This window comes from Cottoperca gobio, chromosome 11, assembly GCF_900634415.1.
Source record: "Cottoperca gobio chromosome 11, fCotGob3.1, whole genome shotgun sequence".
NCBI lineage: Eukaryota > Metazoa > Chordata > Actinopteri > Perciformes > Bovichtidae > Cottoperca > Cottoperca gobio.
This window is the reverse complement of record NC_041365.1, coordinates 134,380-149,568: the sequence shown is the minus strand read 5'-3', so window position 1 is coordinate 149,568 and position 15,189 is coordinate 134,380. Positions and strand designations below refer to the sequence as shown.

Here is a 15,189-nt window from a genome sequence, read left to right as displayed (position 1 = left end):
ATTATTTTGTATCATATTCTATTTTATTATATTATATCATATTATATTATGTTTTATTATATTTTATATTATATTATATATTATTTTAGATGATATTGTTTTATTATATTATGTTATATTATACTATATTATGTTATATATCATCTTATTTTTCATTATATTATATTGGGTTATGTTACATTATATTAAAATATTGATATGACAGTATTTTCTGCTCTATGTAGTGATACAAAGAGATATCCAAAATCCCTCTTTAAAAGCCTTTTGACTCTAATATGTCAACAAAATGAAACAAGAATTTTGAACCTGCTTTATACAATGTCCAGATATATGTTCTGCACATTAGGACATTGTGCTAAGAGCTTTATTCTCACACAGGTAAGCTTATATCACAGGCACAGCTGACAGGTCGCCCTCCTGTCTGTCGCTCTGCTGTCTGCTGCTCTCCAGGCTGCGCTGCTTCATGGCTGAAGAAGCGTCTCCGTCTCCTCTGGAACCCAGCCTACTGCAAGAGACCAGAACCAGGCCGTCACCATGCATTTATTATGTGACTGATTACCTGATTCCGTTCAGCTGTCTGGCCTCCAGCTGGGACACTCCTGTCTCTCCCCAGCAGCCGGCGCCCTAACCACACCCCACTGCCACAGACATATTTAATAAGTAAACTCCAACTTCAGAAAACTTGTAATACAAAAGATAATTGTCTTAATGCAAGTAATAAACCAGGGAAGTGTCATGGTGATTTCTATCAGTTATAGTTTCACCCTATTCAGCTGCAGTGTCTCCCCATAAATACAGTCAAAGTGAATTGAACTTGTCATTCATCATAACATTAAGTGCTCAGAAGCAGTTGATCAGTACGCAGACATTAACATTTAAAATGTTGATCAGAGTGTGTTCTTATAAATATGAGATATAAATAAAGTAGTGGCTGAGTTTACCATACAAGTCAATGCTTTCTATAACTCATTACCTTACCATGCCATTATTATGAACGTATACATAGATAATAAGCAGGCCAAGCTGAGCATTTTGAAATTTTAATGTAACATGTACAGTGCATAAAGGCTGAGCGAGTAATACAATGTGAGTAAATGGGACTCAATGCATTCTTTATCTTGCAGTAACTGTTTGTGACATTATGAGAAATGGGCAAAACTGTGGATAAAAGTGAATAAAAACAAAATAATTGGTCAAAGAGGGAGTTCGACATTCCAACAATCTTGGTAAATTTACTACATTTGGAGATATTTGCGTTATAAACTGGCAAAAAGAGATAATTCCTTCTTGAAAATATACACCTGTCGTTGGTAAATGGACGACTATCTTTACTTTGTGTGTAAATATTGCTGTCATTGATAACACCTTGTAATACGCTGATGTAAAGAATCATTTATTATGTAAATACATAATGTTATTATTAGGAATATTGGTATTGTATAGCTTATATATATATTATTTATATATGTTATTTGTCCATGTTATTCTTGTGTCATGTTATTTTGTTTCTTTTTGTTTATTCTTGAAAATCAATAAAAGATAAAGGATTAATAAGAAGGGTGATGTTTCTACAACAGCAACAAAACAGCTGCGAAGTCAAGCTGTGAGACGCTGAGCTGCTTCATAATGAACAGCAGCACTAGGGGAAAACTGTAGATTAGGTTTTTAATCTCATTTAAGCACACCATTTAAAAACCAAACATCCTGCTGATGCAGTTTACGTTCATTATTTGTATTACATTGTGATGGTATCACATCATGTGTTTAATACACATAGATTACAATTTTCTTCTTGAATATTAACAATAACCACAGCGACCTGCTGACATTCACACCTTTCTATTATAATAGTCGCAGTGTGTAACGGTGGAATAAATCAAATGACCTCATCGAGAGGGCCTCTCACTAATTAAAGCTGACAAATTAACATGTTTCTGATTTCATCTTTTAACCGAAGACAATTCAAATGATAGAGACGTAGAGATGAATATATATGAGGGACAACACAATGTTCCCAGCAGCAGAAAGAGAAATAACACATTTGGAAAACATGTTTTTCCCTTCACATTTTCTTTTGTCTGATTAAATAATTGACACTTACCTTCACTTGCACAAACAGAGTGTGTAGTCTGTGTCTGTATTGTGCTGTTAGCCGTGTATAGCACAGCTTCCCACGCAAAATGTGCGTAAAGCTCCACAATGCATTATTTATAATTAATTAACCCCCTTGTCCTTTTTTAAACATTTCAACAAAACACACTGTGTGTTTCTGTATTGAGCGAGAGCACTGATAACTGAATAACTGAATAATAAAGTGTTTCATTATTCATCTCTCCCACACAAGTCGGTATCAATGACCTGAAACTGGGAGAGAAAAAAAAACTAATATGCTTTTTTTCTGAAGGTGCTGCTTTAATGGGTTTTATAAATCGATTCAACAACTCAAAATGGACAAATGAAGTGACGTTGATGCTGATACATGTTCTTGTCCACTAGGTGACAGTGTCCCTTGTTAGAGGAAAGATGGAGAACACTGCTGTCTACTTGACAAATTTGAATTGAACAAATATTGTGGTTTCTCGTCTTATCAACCTGCTCTCACATGGAGAGGAAAAGAAAGACCATGAAGACACACGCCGGCATAATCTCCTGTTATGTTTCAAGGCACGTGGAGCAAATTATAGCCTATTACACATAAACACCATCAAGCTCAATTCCTGACGAATCTGAAGTAACAACGTTTCAGATCAGAGATGTGCTGGTGGAAATGATAACCTCAAGGATTAAAGGATTCAGAGATCTACAAGTTCAGCAAATGCAGCAAATAACGTTGCTGACAAATGATAATGATTGCAAAATAATACAATTTGATGGTATAATTCAAGTCTTAAAAAAATCCCATTAAAGGCACTTAACATCTACTTTTTTTTTTATTAATAATATATGTCACAATGTACATCAGAAGTACAATATATCATTGATTTTAGTGATAAGGCACACCTGTATAGGCTGTAATATATGTCAGATCTCCATTATTAATGATAAACGTCTACAATTTGACACCTCAAACGATCCAGGGCCAGTGGACAGTCAAACAATCAGCCCCAAAACAATATTTTCTCCTCACTGACTCACTTTGTAATAAGTTAAAAAGTGAATAATGTGTCCTTTGACACAGCTACACTGTGTTCTGCTGCAGTAAAACTGAAAGCTACCATCTCACGGGTACAAAGAGCCGTACTGAGATAAGATTAAATTCTACTTTTTAAAACAATACCACGCCTGCTTTAGAATCTCCCTAACTGAGTGAAATGACCTGGAACTAAATGGCAGGCGTGATAAGTTGTAGTCCAATCCTCTAAAGGAGATGTGCGTCAATGTCTCCTTTCTTATCTCCAGACACACATGATTAACATTTGCTGTTGCATAGTTGCCTTGCCTTGTGTAAGTGCAGTCAGATCACCTGTTGAATGTCACGAGGTTAGGAAAGTGGTTGGGAAATGACATTAGACATAATTTGTGGGACTATTCAACTGCAGCCCAAGAGTCTGCAACCGTGCTAGTAGTTGTGTGAGGCACAGTGGTGCTTTTAGCTCAATGCAAACAACAGCATTATAATACCCACACGCACTTACTGCCCTGGATGTACTGTTTATTTTAAAATGTAAATGTCTTGGAATTTAAACTAAAGCAAATATGCTCAAATAGACCACAAGATTACGTGCAAAGAATAGCTCAATACCACAAAATGCAAATACATCTAACAGCTGATGGCAATGTCAATAGTGTCACAGGTACTTTGTCATCACAAAGATATTTTGGCACACATTGATGTGATGATTAAGTGGCTTTGAAAAAACATGTTGACTATCATGTTGAGAGATAAAATTCACAGGAAATCTGCGTGATGGAAAAAGAGCGGCTTATCCAAGCTGTTCTCACATTTCAGGAGGGGTTAAACAAACACATGGCAGTGTTAGTTTTGTCTCGTTGATAACACCGAAAGGCCGTTGAGGTTCGTTTGGCGGTCGTCTTGCTGCACGTGTTGGTTTAGTATCATCTACCTCTAAACATTCGGATTTTGTGCTTGTCTGCCAGCATCAGGGTGACATTATATTCATAATCTCCGTTGTGAACTCCCGTGTGTCGGAAAGCTCCGGCCAAATGGTTCTCCTCCCAGTAGTGGTGCCAGTTTCCGTACTGGTCTGCACCATATCCAAACACACTGACCTGGAGCAGAGAAGAAACAAAAGCACAGTAAAACATCATATACACTTAATCATGTGTGGATGTTGTTCAACAGATTTCTTATTTCTCTAAACAAATTACAGTATTCTGAATGCAATCTGGATGTGAGTGAGAGATTGGCTGGAGAATTGGAGCAGCGGGGGCGGTACTGCAGTCGCTTTACCGAACCGAAAAGAGAACTGAGCCAGAATGCAAAGCTCTCAATATACCGGTCGATCTTCGTTCCTACCCTCACCTATGGTCATGAAGGCTGGGTCATGACCGAAAGAACGAAATCACGGGTACAAGCGGCCAAAATGTGTTTTCTCAGACGGGTGGCGTCTCCCTTAGAGATAGGGTGAGAAGCTCAGCCATCAGGAGAGACTCAGAGTAGAGCCGCTGCTCCTATATGTTGAAAGGAGCCAGTTGAGGTGGTTCAGCATCTAGTAAGGAGCCACCTGGGCGCCTCCCTAGGGAGGTGTTCCAGGCATGTCCAGCTAGGAGGAGACCCCGGGGAAGATCCAGGACTCGGTGGAGAGATTATATCTCCTCACTGGGAACGCCTCGGGATCCCCCAGTCGGTGCTGGAGGATGTGGCCCGGAGAAGGGAAGTTTGGGGTTCCTTACTGGAGCTGCTGCCTCCACGACCCGATCCCGGATAGGCGGTAGATGATGGATGGATGGATGGATGGATGAATGCAATCTACAAAGATTTTCCACTTTACTGAGGAGTTTCAAAAGCTCTTGTCCATGATTCACTTACCTCGTCACATATGTGGAGAGCAAACAGTAAGCTGAGGAAGCCGGTGGAAGGATATCGTCCATGACCTTCAAGCCAAGACTCATAGACGTATTTGAAAAATGTTGGACTGTAAATCAACACCTGCAAAAGAGTCATACGGATTATTTTACTCCTTAATTTAGTAAAAAAAAAGGATAAAAGTAGTTTACAGTTGTGTAAATAACTGTATTGAAAAAGAAAGACCAGGATGTAAGGGGAGACACTACATGTGACTATGTATTTAATAGAGGTCATAATAATAATAATAATAATAATAATAATAATAATAATAATAATAATAATAATAAGCTTTATTTGTATAGCACCTTTCATACAAGAATTGCAGCCCAAAGTACTTCACAGCAAAAACATAACAATTAGTACAGAATAAGAGCATTTACAGTACAATAATCAAGGTGTAGATGTAAATGAGTCTGAAGTACCATTATAAAAATAGCCAAATTAAAATAGCAGATCAAATAGTATAAAATAATATAATATAGCAGAATTAAAATTGTATAATAATAGCTGAATTAAAATAGCAGATAAACGCGTTATGTTTTCCCCAATTGTTAGAGTTGTGTTAAACTTTTAGACTTCTCTGGTCGATACTTTACTTCCCCTTGTCCTTGTTTTACAAAGTAAGTTAAAACACAATCGTCACTGTGAGTCCCAGATTTCGTTTACGGTAAAATCATTAGATAAAACCGTTATTAAACACGCTGGTTTAACCTTTTCAGTCTAAGGCAATATCTGACTACTAGTCTTCTCTGCTGTGACTAGTATGCTTCTGTCAGATATCCCTTAGGCTAAAGGAGTTCAATATTTGACTACTCGTCTTCTCAGCTGTGACTCGTATGAAATACTTCTATCAAATATTTCTTAGGTCAAAGGACTTCAATATTTAACTACTCCTCTGCTGTGAGAAGTATGAAATATCTCTGCCAAATATCCACCCTTGCTTTCCCTTGTCCTTTCCTTACTTTAAATGATGATAAAACCATTTCTTCACTTGATTTTTTCATCAACGCCAAGCAGGTCCATCAAGAAGCAAACAACACAAAACCCACAAATTAAGCTAAAACGCGTTATGGTAAAATATATAAAATATCACTATTAAAAGGCTAAAGTAAAGAGATATAAAATATCACCATTAAAAGGCTAAAGTAAAGAGATATAAAATATCACTATTAAAAGGCTAAAGTAAAGAGATATAAAATATCACCATTAAAAGGCTAAAGTAAAGAGATATAAAATATCACCATTAAAAGGCTAAAGTAAAGAGATATAAAACATCACTATTAAAAGGCTAAAGTAAAGAGATATAAAATATCACCATTAAAAGGCTAAAGTAAAGAGATATAAAATATCACTATTAAAAGGCTAAAGTAAAGAAATATAAAATATCACCATTAAAAGGCTAAAGTAAAGAGATATAAAATATCACTATTAAAAGGCTAAAGTGAAGAGATATGTTTTTAGTTTACTTTTGAAGATACTGAGCGAGCTTGCCTCCCTAATGTCTGCAGGTAAAGTGTTCCATAGCTTTGGTGCATAATTACAAAAGGCTGCATCGCCAATTTTCTTTTGGATGTTTCTGGGAACATTTAATAAACCAGTAGTGGATGATCGTAATGTTCTTGGGGGCACATAGTTTATTAGAGAGTTGGCAGTGTAACTTGGTGCGGTTCCGTTTAGGGCTTTGTATATAAGAAGGAGGACCTTAAAGTCAATTCTAAAAGTTACTGGAAGCCAGTGTAGAGCAGCTAACACTGGACTGATGTGGTCTCTCCTCTTGGTTCTAGTCAGCAGCCTCGCTGCAGCGGTTTGGATGAGCTGAAGTCTCTCCGTTGTTTTGTTTGGGAGGCCGGTAAAGAGTGCATTACAGTAATCGAGTCGGCTTGAGATAAAAGCATGGATTAGTTTTTCAGCATCCTTTTGATTTATAAATTGTCTGATTTGAGCTATATTTCTAAGGTGGAAGAATGATGTTTTTGTCACCTTGTTTATGTGGGATTTAAAGCTTAGATCTGAGTCTATTAAGACAATTCTTTTTTGTATTACAAGTTTTCTGAATGTTGTGGGCAAATACGCAAATGAGGCATTATTAATTATATATGTGAATTTCCGGAAAACATATCTGAACATGTTATAAAGCAGGTTCAAAATTCTTGTTTCATTTAATTGACATAGTTTTTTACAGGGGGAATTTGTATCTCTTCATATATTAGAAAATACTGGAAGCAGCCATTAAAAAATATGTATTTTCGCAATGAAATATTATAGAAATTAGTCTATTAATTAAAATTAATTCGAAATTAGTGCTTAACTGAATGAAGGCCTAATCAGAGTGCATATAGGATATAATACGTTTTCATCCAAAACTTGAGAGAATATGTAACGCCCAAACAAAAGTAATGCCATGTTTAATTAAAAGATGTAAACTTCTGTGTGTCTTACCTTATTTTTGTTTGCCTTTATCCTGGACATAACAGTTGTATATGTTCTGTAACACAAGAAAAGAGCAGGAGATTCACATCTGGGCTTTAATTACCTTCAAAATCCCTAAAATTCTATTTTTGCTGAAGACTATTCTGGTGTCACATCCACAATGACGTTATGAACTTCCATGAGTTTAATCTCACTTAACCTAGGACATCTAAATATAAATGCTCAGTGTCTTTCCTTCCTTAAGACAGTCTGAGGAAAGCTGATTAAGTATCATATGCTCACTGTCAAATCTTTGACTTTATTACATGAGGCCATGCAGAGTTTATTTGTCATTCCAGGTTGGTGAGTGTTCAAGTTACATGAAAATACCTTTCTATCTTTGAATACTGTGTGTGTGTGTGTGTGTGTGTGTGTGTGTGTGTGTGTGTGTGTGTGTGTGTGTGTGTGTGTGTGTGTGTGTGCATATATAGTCCTCCTCTCCCTTTGTCCTGTGCCAGCTCATTTTGTGTCTTACCATCAACAGAGCAGCGTTGTCGTATTAAGAAATCATTATTGTATTTGCCTCTAGTCAAGTTTAGTATAGTTTATGTTGTTTTGTTGTTGTTTCTTTTTTGTCTCTGCTTCCATGTTTTTTCCTCTTTGAGTGAGTTTTTGTTGTACTTTGAACAATCTTGAGTAAAGACCTTTTATTTTTGAAACCTTCTCTTGAGTCGTTGCCTTTGAGTCCAACCCTTTGTGTCAAGTTCATAACAGAAGTTGACTAGAGGCAAATACAGTATATCTCAAAAGTGAGTACACCCTTTAGATTTTTGCAAATATTCTGTTATATCCTTTCAGGGGATAACATTATCCTACTGAAACTTTGATATAACTTAAAGTAGTCAGTGTGCTGCTTGAATAACAGTATAGATTTATTGTCCTTTGAAAATTACTCAGTACACAGCTGTTAATGTCTAAACAGCTGGCAACAAAAGTGAGTACACCCCATAGTGAACATGTCCTAATTGTGCCCAATGATGTTGTTTTCCCGCCCTGGTGTCATGTGACTCGTTAGTGTTACAAGGATTCAGGTGTAAATGATAAGCAGGGCTGTTAAATTTGGTGTTTTGGGCACAATTCTCTCTGAATGCTGGACAACATGGCACCTCATGGCAAGGAACTCTCTGAGCGGCTGAAAAAAAGGATTATTGCGCTTCACAAAGATGGCCTTGGCTATAAGAAGATTGCCAACACCATGAAAATGAGTTGCAGCACAGTGGCTAAGATCATACAGCGGTTTTCCAGGACAGGTTCCACTCGGAACAGGCCTCGCCAGGGTCGACCAAAGAAGTTGAGTCCACGTGCTCAGCGTCATATCCAGAGGTTGGTTTCCAAAAATAGACGTGCGAGTGCTTCCAGCATTGCTGCAGAGGTTGCAGAAGTGGGATGTCAGCCTGTCAGTGCCCAGACCATACGCCGCACACTGCATCAAATCGGTTTGTATGGCCGTCGCCCCAGACAGAAGCCCCTTCTGAAACCGATGCATAAGAAAGCCCGCAAACAGTTTGCTGAAGACAATGAATCCAAGAACATGAGTTACTGGAACCATGTCCTGTGGTCTGATGAGACCAAAATAAACCTGTTTGGGTCAGATGGTGTCCGGCGTGTGTGGCGGCACCCTGGTGAGGAGTACCAAGACAAATGTGTTTTGCCTACAGTCAAGCATGGTGGTGGCAGCATCATGGTCTGGGGCTGCATGAGTGCTGCCGGCACTGGGGAGCTGCATTTCATTGAGGGACACATGAATTCCAATATATACTGTGACATCCTGCAGCAGAGCATGATCCCCTCTCTTCGGAAACTGGGCCGTAGGGCAGTTTTCCAACATGATAATGACCCTAAACACACCTCCAAGATGACAACGGCCTTGCTGAAGAAGCTGAAGGTTAAGGTGATGGACTGGCCAAGTATGTCTCCAGACCTAAACCCAATTGAGCACATGTGGGGCATCCTCAAGAGGAAGGTGGAGGAGTGCAAGGTGTCCAACATCCGTGCGCTCCGTGATGTCGTCGTGGAGGAGTGGAAGAAGATTCCAGAAGCAACCTGTGCAGCTCTGGTGAATTCCATGCCCAGGAGGGTTAAAGCAGTGCTAGATAACAATGGTGGTCACACAAAATATTGACACTTTGGGCACAATTTAGACATGTTCACTATGGGGTGTACTCACTTTTGTTGCCAGCTGTTTAGACATTAACAGCTGTGTACTGAGTAATTTTCAAAGGACAATAAATCTATACTGTTATTCAAGCAGCCTGACTACTTTAAGTTATATCAAAGTTTCAGTAGGATAATGTTATCCCCTGAAAGGATATAACAGAATATTTGCAAAAATCTAAAGGGTGTACTCACTTTTGAGATATACTGTACAACAATGGTTTCTTGATACGACAACGCTGCTCTGTTGATGGTAAGACACAAGACTGGCACAGGACAAAGGGAGACGAGGACTACACACATACACACACACACACACACACAAGGCGATGGGACACAGATGGCAACGATCAAACAGGCGAGAAAACTCCCAAACAGGAAGTGCTCTGAAACGAGAGGGAAAGATAATTACAAAATAAAACAGGAAGTGCAATGACAGACGAGACTAGACATGAGTGACTGTAACTTAAGTGAACAATGAGACTAAATCTAAATCTAAACATAGACTATAAACTAAACATATACCAGAAATACATTAACACACATGACGGGACGTTACAAATACAGCGAGGTGTTCAGTTTGCATATGAAAATGTTGATATTTGCACAAGCAGAACTTGGATTTGTACCTCTTTTATGAATAAAGAAGCTTAAAAAACAATCATATTAAGCTGACAATGTGTAAATTTAAAGCCAATGTAAATTCTACACCACGCCTGTGCCGACGCAGTTGGAAACGTAAAGCGTTGGCATACTAATGAGAGGAATGAAAAGTAATGATTACACTGTGAGATATTATTCAGACAAATGTTTCCAATTAGAGTAAGCTTTATAAAGGCTTTTACAACGCGTCTCATTAAAATTCAAAGATTAAACAGACCATTCAGAACTGTGAGCTGCACAATATAACCGTCCAACCAGCTCGTCTACATTTTCTGGTGAATGAATATGAAAATGGCCGAGATTATATTTTACACTACATTATAAACTCTAATGTTAAAAAGTGCATCCTTCAACACACACAGGCGTCTTCAAAGTGTGAATGTGGACCAGAAACACACTCCCTTTGTCCTTTCATAAACTCCATTCGATTTAACAAGACAAGAAAATGTAACAAAATAATTTACAGCACTCCGTTAAGATGTAATGGCTGTTGGGTAATGCTGACATTACTGCCAGTAGAGTGAAATTTAATGATGCAGAATGATTGCTTTGGCAGAGTTGGACGACAACTGCACGTTTATAGGAAACATTTGTTTGGATTACTCGTCCCTATACTGTCGGACATGTTGGCACGTTTAAGTTATTGGCAGTGGCTTCATTTCTTTTTCTGGATGTCCAATAATCAAGCTAATGATTACGGGGTCATTGAGAATGAAGCAGCTGAAGGTGAAATTTACTGGAAGATTAACACGGAGTGATTATCCTTGTAATGGCAATCTGACAAATAGGAATACTGAGTGAGTGTTGTTATGACAATCTGGTAGTTGGAGAGTGTAAATGGGTTTGTGAGCGCATGATGCATCTTAATGTGTTCAAGGCTTTTCAATGTGTAGAGCAGTTAAAGTTGTTGAACTCTGTGGTGTGTTAAATGAAGCACGTTGAAGCTCCTTACAAATGATAATAAAAGCACATTTATGTATTTTTTTAGATTTGACCAATTCTTTTTTTCTAAATCTAAAGAGCCCCTTGGATGTAGAATGTGATTGACTTGGCAGAATGGTATATAAAATATATTTACTTTCATTTTTAAGGATTTCCACTTTGAAACATACAACTTAATTATGGCTACAGAAATATTGCCCATGCATCTGCGACTGGAAACTAAACAAGTGTGAATTCGCAATAGCTGCGACCACGTACATGCATCCATGTGTTCATGCATTCACACAGACAACCTCACTTGACCCCAGTGCCAAACTTTAGCTACCTGGGGCCAAAACTGTGGGGGTGGGGTCATTTTTGTGGACCGACCGTCCGACAGAGTGAGCTATAGAGCTGCTAGACGCAGCTAAAAATAACAAATGTAACCATGGTATAGTAGATGTCTTAATACATTGCCATGTCTTTAGATGTGAATGAGTCAAACCACGGCCAGAGTTTTTTATTGTTGCTGTTTTTATATTTTATTTAATATATGTGTGTACATTTTGAGCTTTCTTTTTCTTTATGATGAAATGAAATGTCAGTAGCCAGATATGTGTGTAACTTTAACAGTGGTGTAAAAACTAGGGTACAGTGGGTTTATCTGAAGTTTTCTTTTGCTAAAAAACAACTGTCTGGTGTGGCTGGACATGATGTTGATGAATTGCAGGCTGTAAAACCAAAATAATGAGCTAAAAAACACTAAAGGATCTGTAGGCCTGAGGGGAACTGCAGAGTTGGGTGATAATTAGTTGTGGAATCATCCTTACGAGTAACACCTTCCACCTTTCACAGAGTCATTAGATCCAGTCTAAATGTAAATATATTGAAGTGCAGCTTTAACATTTGTTAAGTACACTTACCGTTTAATGGTCCCCGTGGTCAGAGCGCTAATGAGCCACTGCAGGTCCAGAGTCTTGAAAGGGATCAGGACCAGACTGGTGGTGTTGTCGAGGTCGATGGCACTTTCTGGATACATGAAATGATGTGTTGTTCTGGCACCCACATCCTCCTCAAAACCAGTGGTGGGCGCCTGGTTCATTCTGCAGGGACAAAGACGCAGAGATATTTTGTTTCTGGACTATTCTTCTCCCCCATCTTCATCCCTTTCAGGACTGCTCAAATTGAGGTTTATTTCCCCCACATGTCACAAAGATGGGAAACGTTTTGGCTTGTTGTTCTACTAATCCCCACAGCCTACAGGGCAGCCAAGCCATATGGCACAGAGACATGCAAATCCAACCATGATAATCTTTTTGTGAAAGAAATATGTAAATGTAAAGACAAAAAGCACAACTTGTCCAACTTCACTATGTCCACATCCAAATAGCAATTCAGAACAATCCAGTGTCCATTTAAGCTCAACAATTACCGCTTGGCAAGCTAGGCGTCCCTATTATTATGTCCAACTATACACACTCTAGTTGGAGCAGTAATTGGCGGGAACATAGTTTGACATTGGCAGTTGGTGTCGGTCAGTGAAAGGAAGCGACACAGAGAAGAGAAATTATGAATCTGACCTCCCGTATGACGAGCATCACCTGTTTGTGCGATATCCCCCTCCTCATTACTGACTCTGAGATGACAGCTATATAACAACTTGACATTTTCAGCCTGAGCCTGTCAGGACTCAAAACAACCTCCTGCAAGAAGCACTTAAGTGTCTAGGCTATCTGACAGGTGATGAGAAATGTTTTCCTATTTCATGTTGCAACGTGTAAGATATAAGATGATATAAAAGATGGAGCTCAGGTTTGAAAAATGACCATGACATTGCACATTAGGAAATAACTCTGTATAAGACAGTGTTGTAAAATAAAATATAAATGGATATGTTTTTGGAGAAATGGAGTAAATGATCAACTTAATCGGTTCTAACCAAGGCGCAGACATCAAGTACTTCTTTCATGTTTCGCTTGTAGATGGTGGCCTTTTGTGCTCCATGCTAATGCTGAAAACGTGTTGCATCCATTAGGCCATAAGACAGACCACTAAGTTCAATCAATAATAATAATAATAATAATAATAATAATAATAATAATAATAATAATAATAATAATAATAATAAATAATAATAAGAAAGGTATGGTTGTATTTCATTAATCAAGTCATGTCAAGAACATTTTATTTAAATGTATAGCATATCTGCAATGTGTCTCAGATCTGTCTTTAGACTTGGTTTGGATAAGAAAAGACATATCACTCATATACATTTGTTATTTCTAACTTATTCAAACTATAAACACAACAATGGCAAATTATTGTTTCAACTTTTAAGTTGATAGGTAGCAGGTAACGCTGCTGTTGATGTCTGTAGCCTATTTACCCATCCAGCAGATATCAAGCTGGATTTGTGAGTTGGGTTTATTAGAGCGGTTTTTGTTGAAAATCGCAAGCTGAAACTAGAATGTACAATGTCTGTTTCCATTGTATGCCTCCACAAAACAGTCAAGCTGCAGTTTACATCCATGTCTGTCCAAATTTTCATAATTTATCCATTTTCCATTTGTGTGAAATTGTCATAATTAGCATATGAATTCTTGAGTTATGGCCAAAAATGTGTTTTGTGAGTCCACAGTGACCTTTGACCACCAAAATCTAATTAGGTCCTCCTTGAGTCCAAATGGACATTTGTCCCAAATTTGAAGAAATTCCCTCCAGGCGTTCCTCAGATATGGCGTTCACGAGAATGGCACGGACAACCCAAAAAGGGTCACAGACTCATGATGCACACGTAGATTGTGTAAAGCAGGTAGATGTAGCTTCCAGGTCTGAAAAGTGAAGCCAATGCATAAGTGCCTTAAACCTGTATTCTTCCTATGACCAGCAGGGGGCGACTCCACTGGCTGCAAAAGGAAGTCTGATTGTATAGAAGTCTATGAGAAAACGACTTCTCACGTGATTTATTGACCTAATGGTAGTCCACAAACCCATGGGTGATATCACAGTGACTACGTCCACTTCTTTTATACAGCTGACTTTAATGCAACAGCTATTTAAAGCAGTCAGTCGCAGAGGAGGAGAGCGTTATGTCACCAGTAATAAAGCTGCCGCACCAGATACGTCTGTGGTTATTATCGACACAGCACTGATTATTATTATACTGCATCATCAGTTGTATCATTATGTGGGGAAAGGATCTATACAGAATAATGATGTGTCATTTTGCATGAATACATCTCCAACACTCTCAGCACAGACTGTTCAGAAATGGAGAGATGGAGGAGAAAAAGCAATTTAATTTTCTCTCCATCAACAAGTAATGTGTATTGTTTGCTCTGTCAACTGTTTAGGGAAGGGAAGGTTTTGCCACTGCTGCATGTTGCCGTGGTGCTTTATAGCCTATTGAGTAAAAACCCACTGTATGGAAGAAGAGAAGTATCCGCAAGAGGCTTTATGGTGCAATACTTCAGCAGAAAAGAACAGTTCTTTGACAGGACTACATTGGTGGATTTCTCTCCTAATGTTAACTACAGCTTCTGGGAATTTAAGAATTGCTCACCAAATGGTTCCCTGCTGCCCAGAGCAGATGTGAAATGACGGCAGTGAGGGCAGAGGAATACCATAGCACATATCAACTAGTATGATGTGAAGAATTCATCACTTCCGCAGCACATTCAGAGATATTCTACTGTAACGGCGTATTATTTTAAGTCAGTCATTGCAGCTAACAAGTTTTCCTTAGAATAGGCTGTAGATAAAAATTACTTTTCCTCGGCCTCTCCTCTGCATTTGCAGGATTGATCAAATACGAATCAAGATTGTGTTACTGTATTGCCTATTTCTGTCCTCAAATGTTGTCAGAAACATATGTTAGTGTTCTGTTTAGCTGTAAAATGAGCAGCGATTGACACTTGGTTAGAGACTCCTGGGCTCTGATTGGTTGTTTTCCT

General features: G+C 38.3%; 1 protein-coding gene across 1 annotated transcript in view; it reads right to left on the bottom strand.

Annotated features, from left to right (window-relative positions):
- Window positions 1-2,338: 2,338 nt before the first annotated feature.
- LOC115015289 (CMP-N-acetylneuraminate-beta-galactosamide-alpha-2,3-sialyltransferase 1-like) overlaps window positions 2,339-15,189 on the bottom strand; it is a 35,008-nt gene continuing 22,157 nt past the window's right edge. Inside the window, exons 3-6 of the mRNA XM_029442439.1 lie at window positions 12,160-12,339; window positions 7,469-7,514; window positions 4,991-5,110; window positions 2,339-4,230 (exon numbers count right to left, since the gene is read on the bottom strand). Of these exons, the coding sequence (XP_029298299.1) occupies window positions 4,057-4,230; window positions 4,991-5,110; window positions 7,469-7,514; window positions 12,160-12,339 (520 nt within the window). The 3' untranslated portion in view covers window positions 2,339-4,056. The remainder of the gene's footprint in view (window positions 4,231-4,990; window positions 5,111-7,468; window positions 7,515-12,159; window positions 12,340-15,189) is intronic.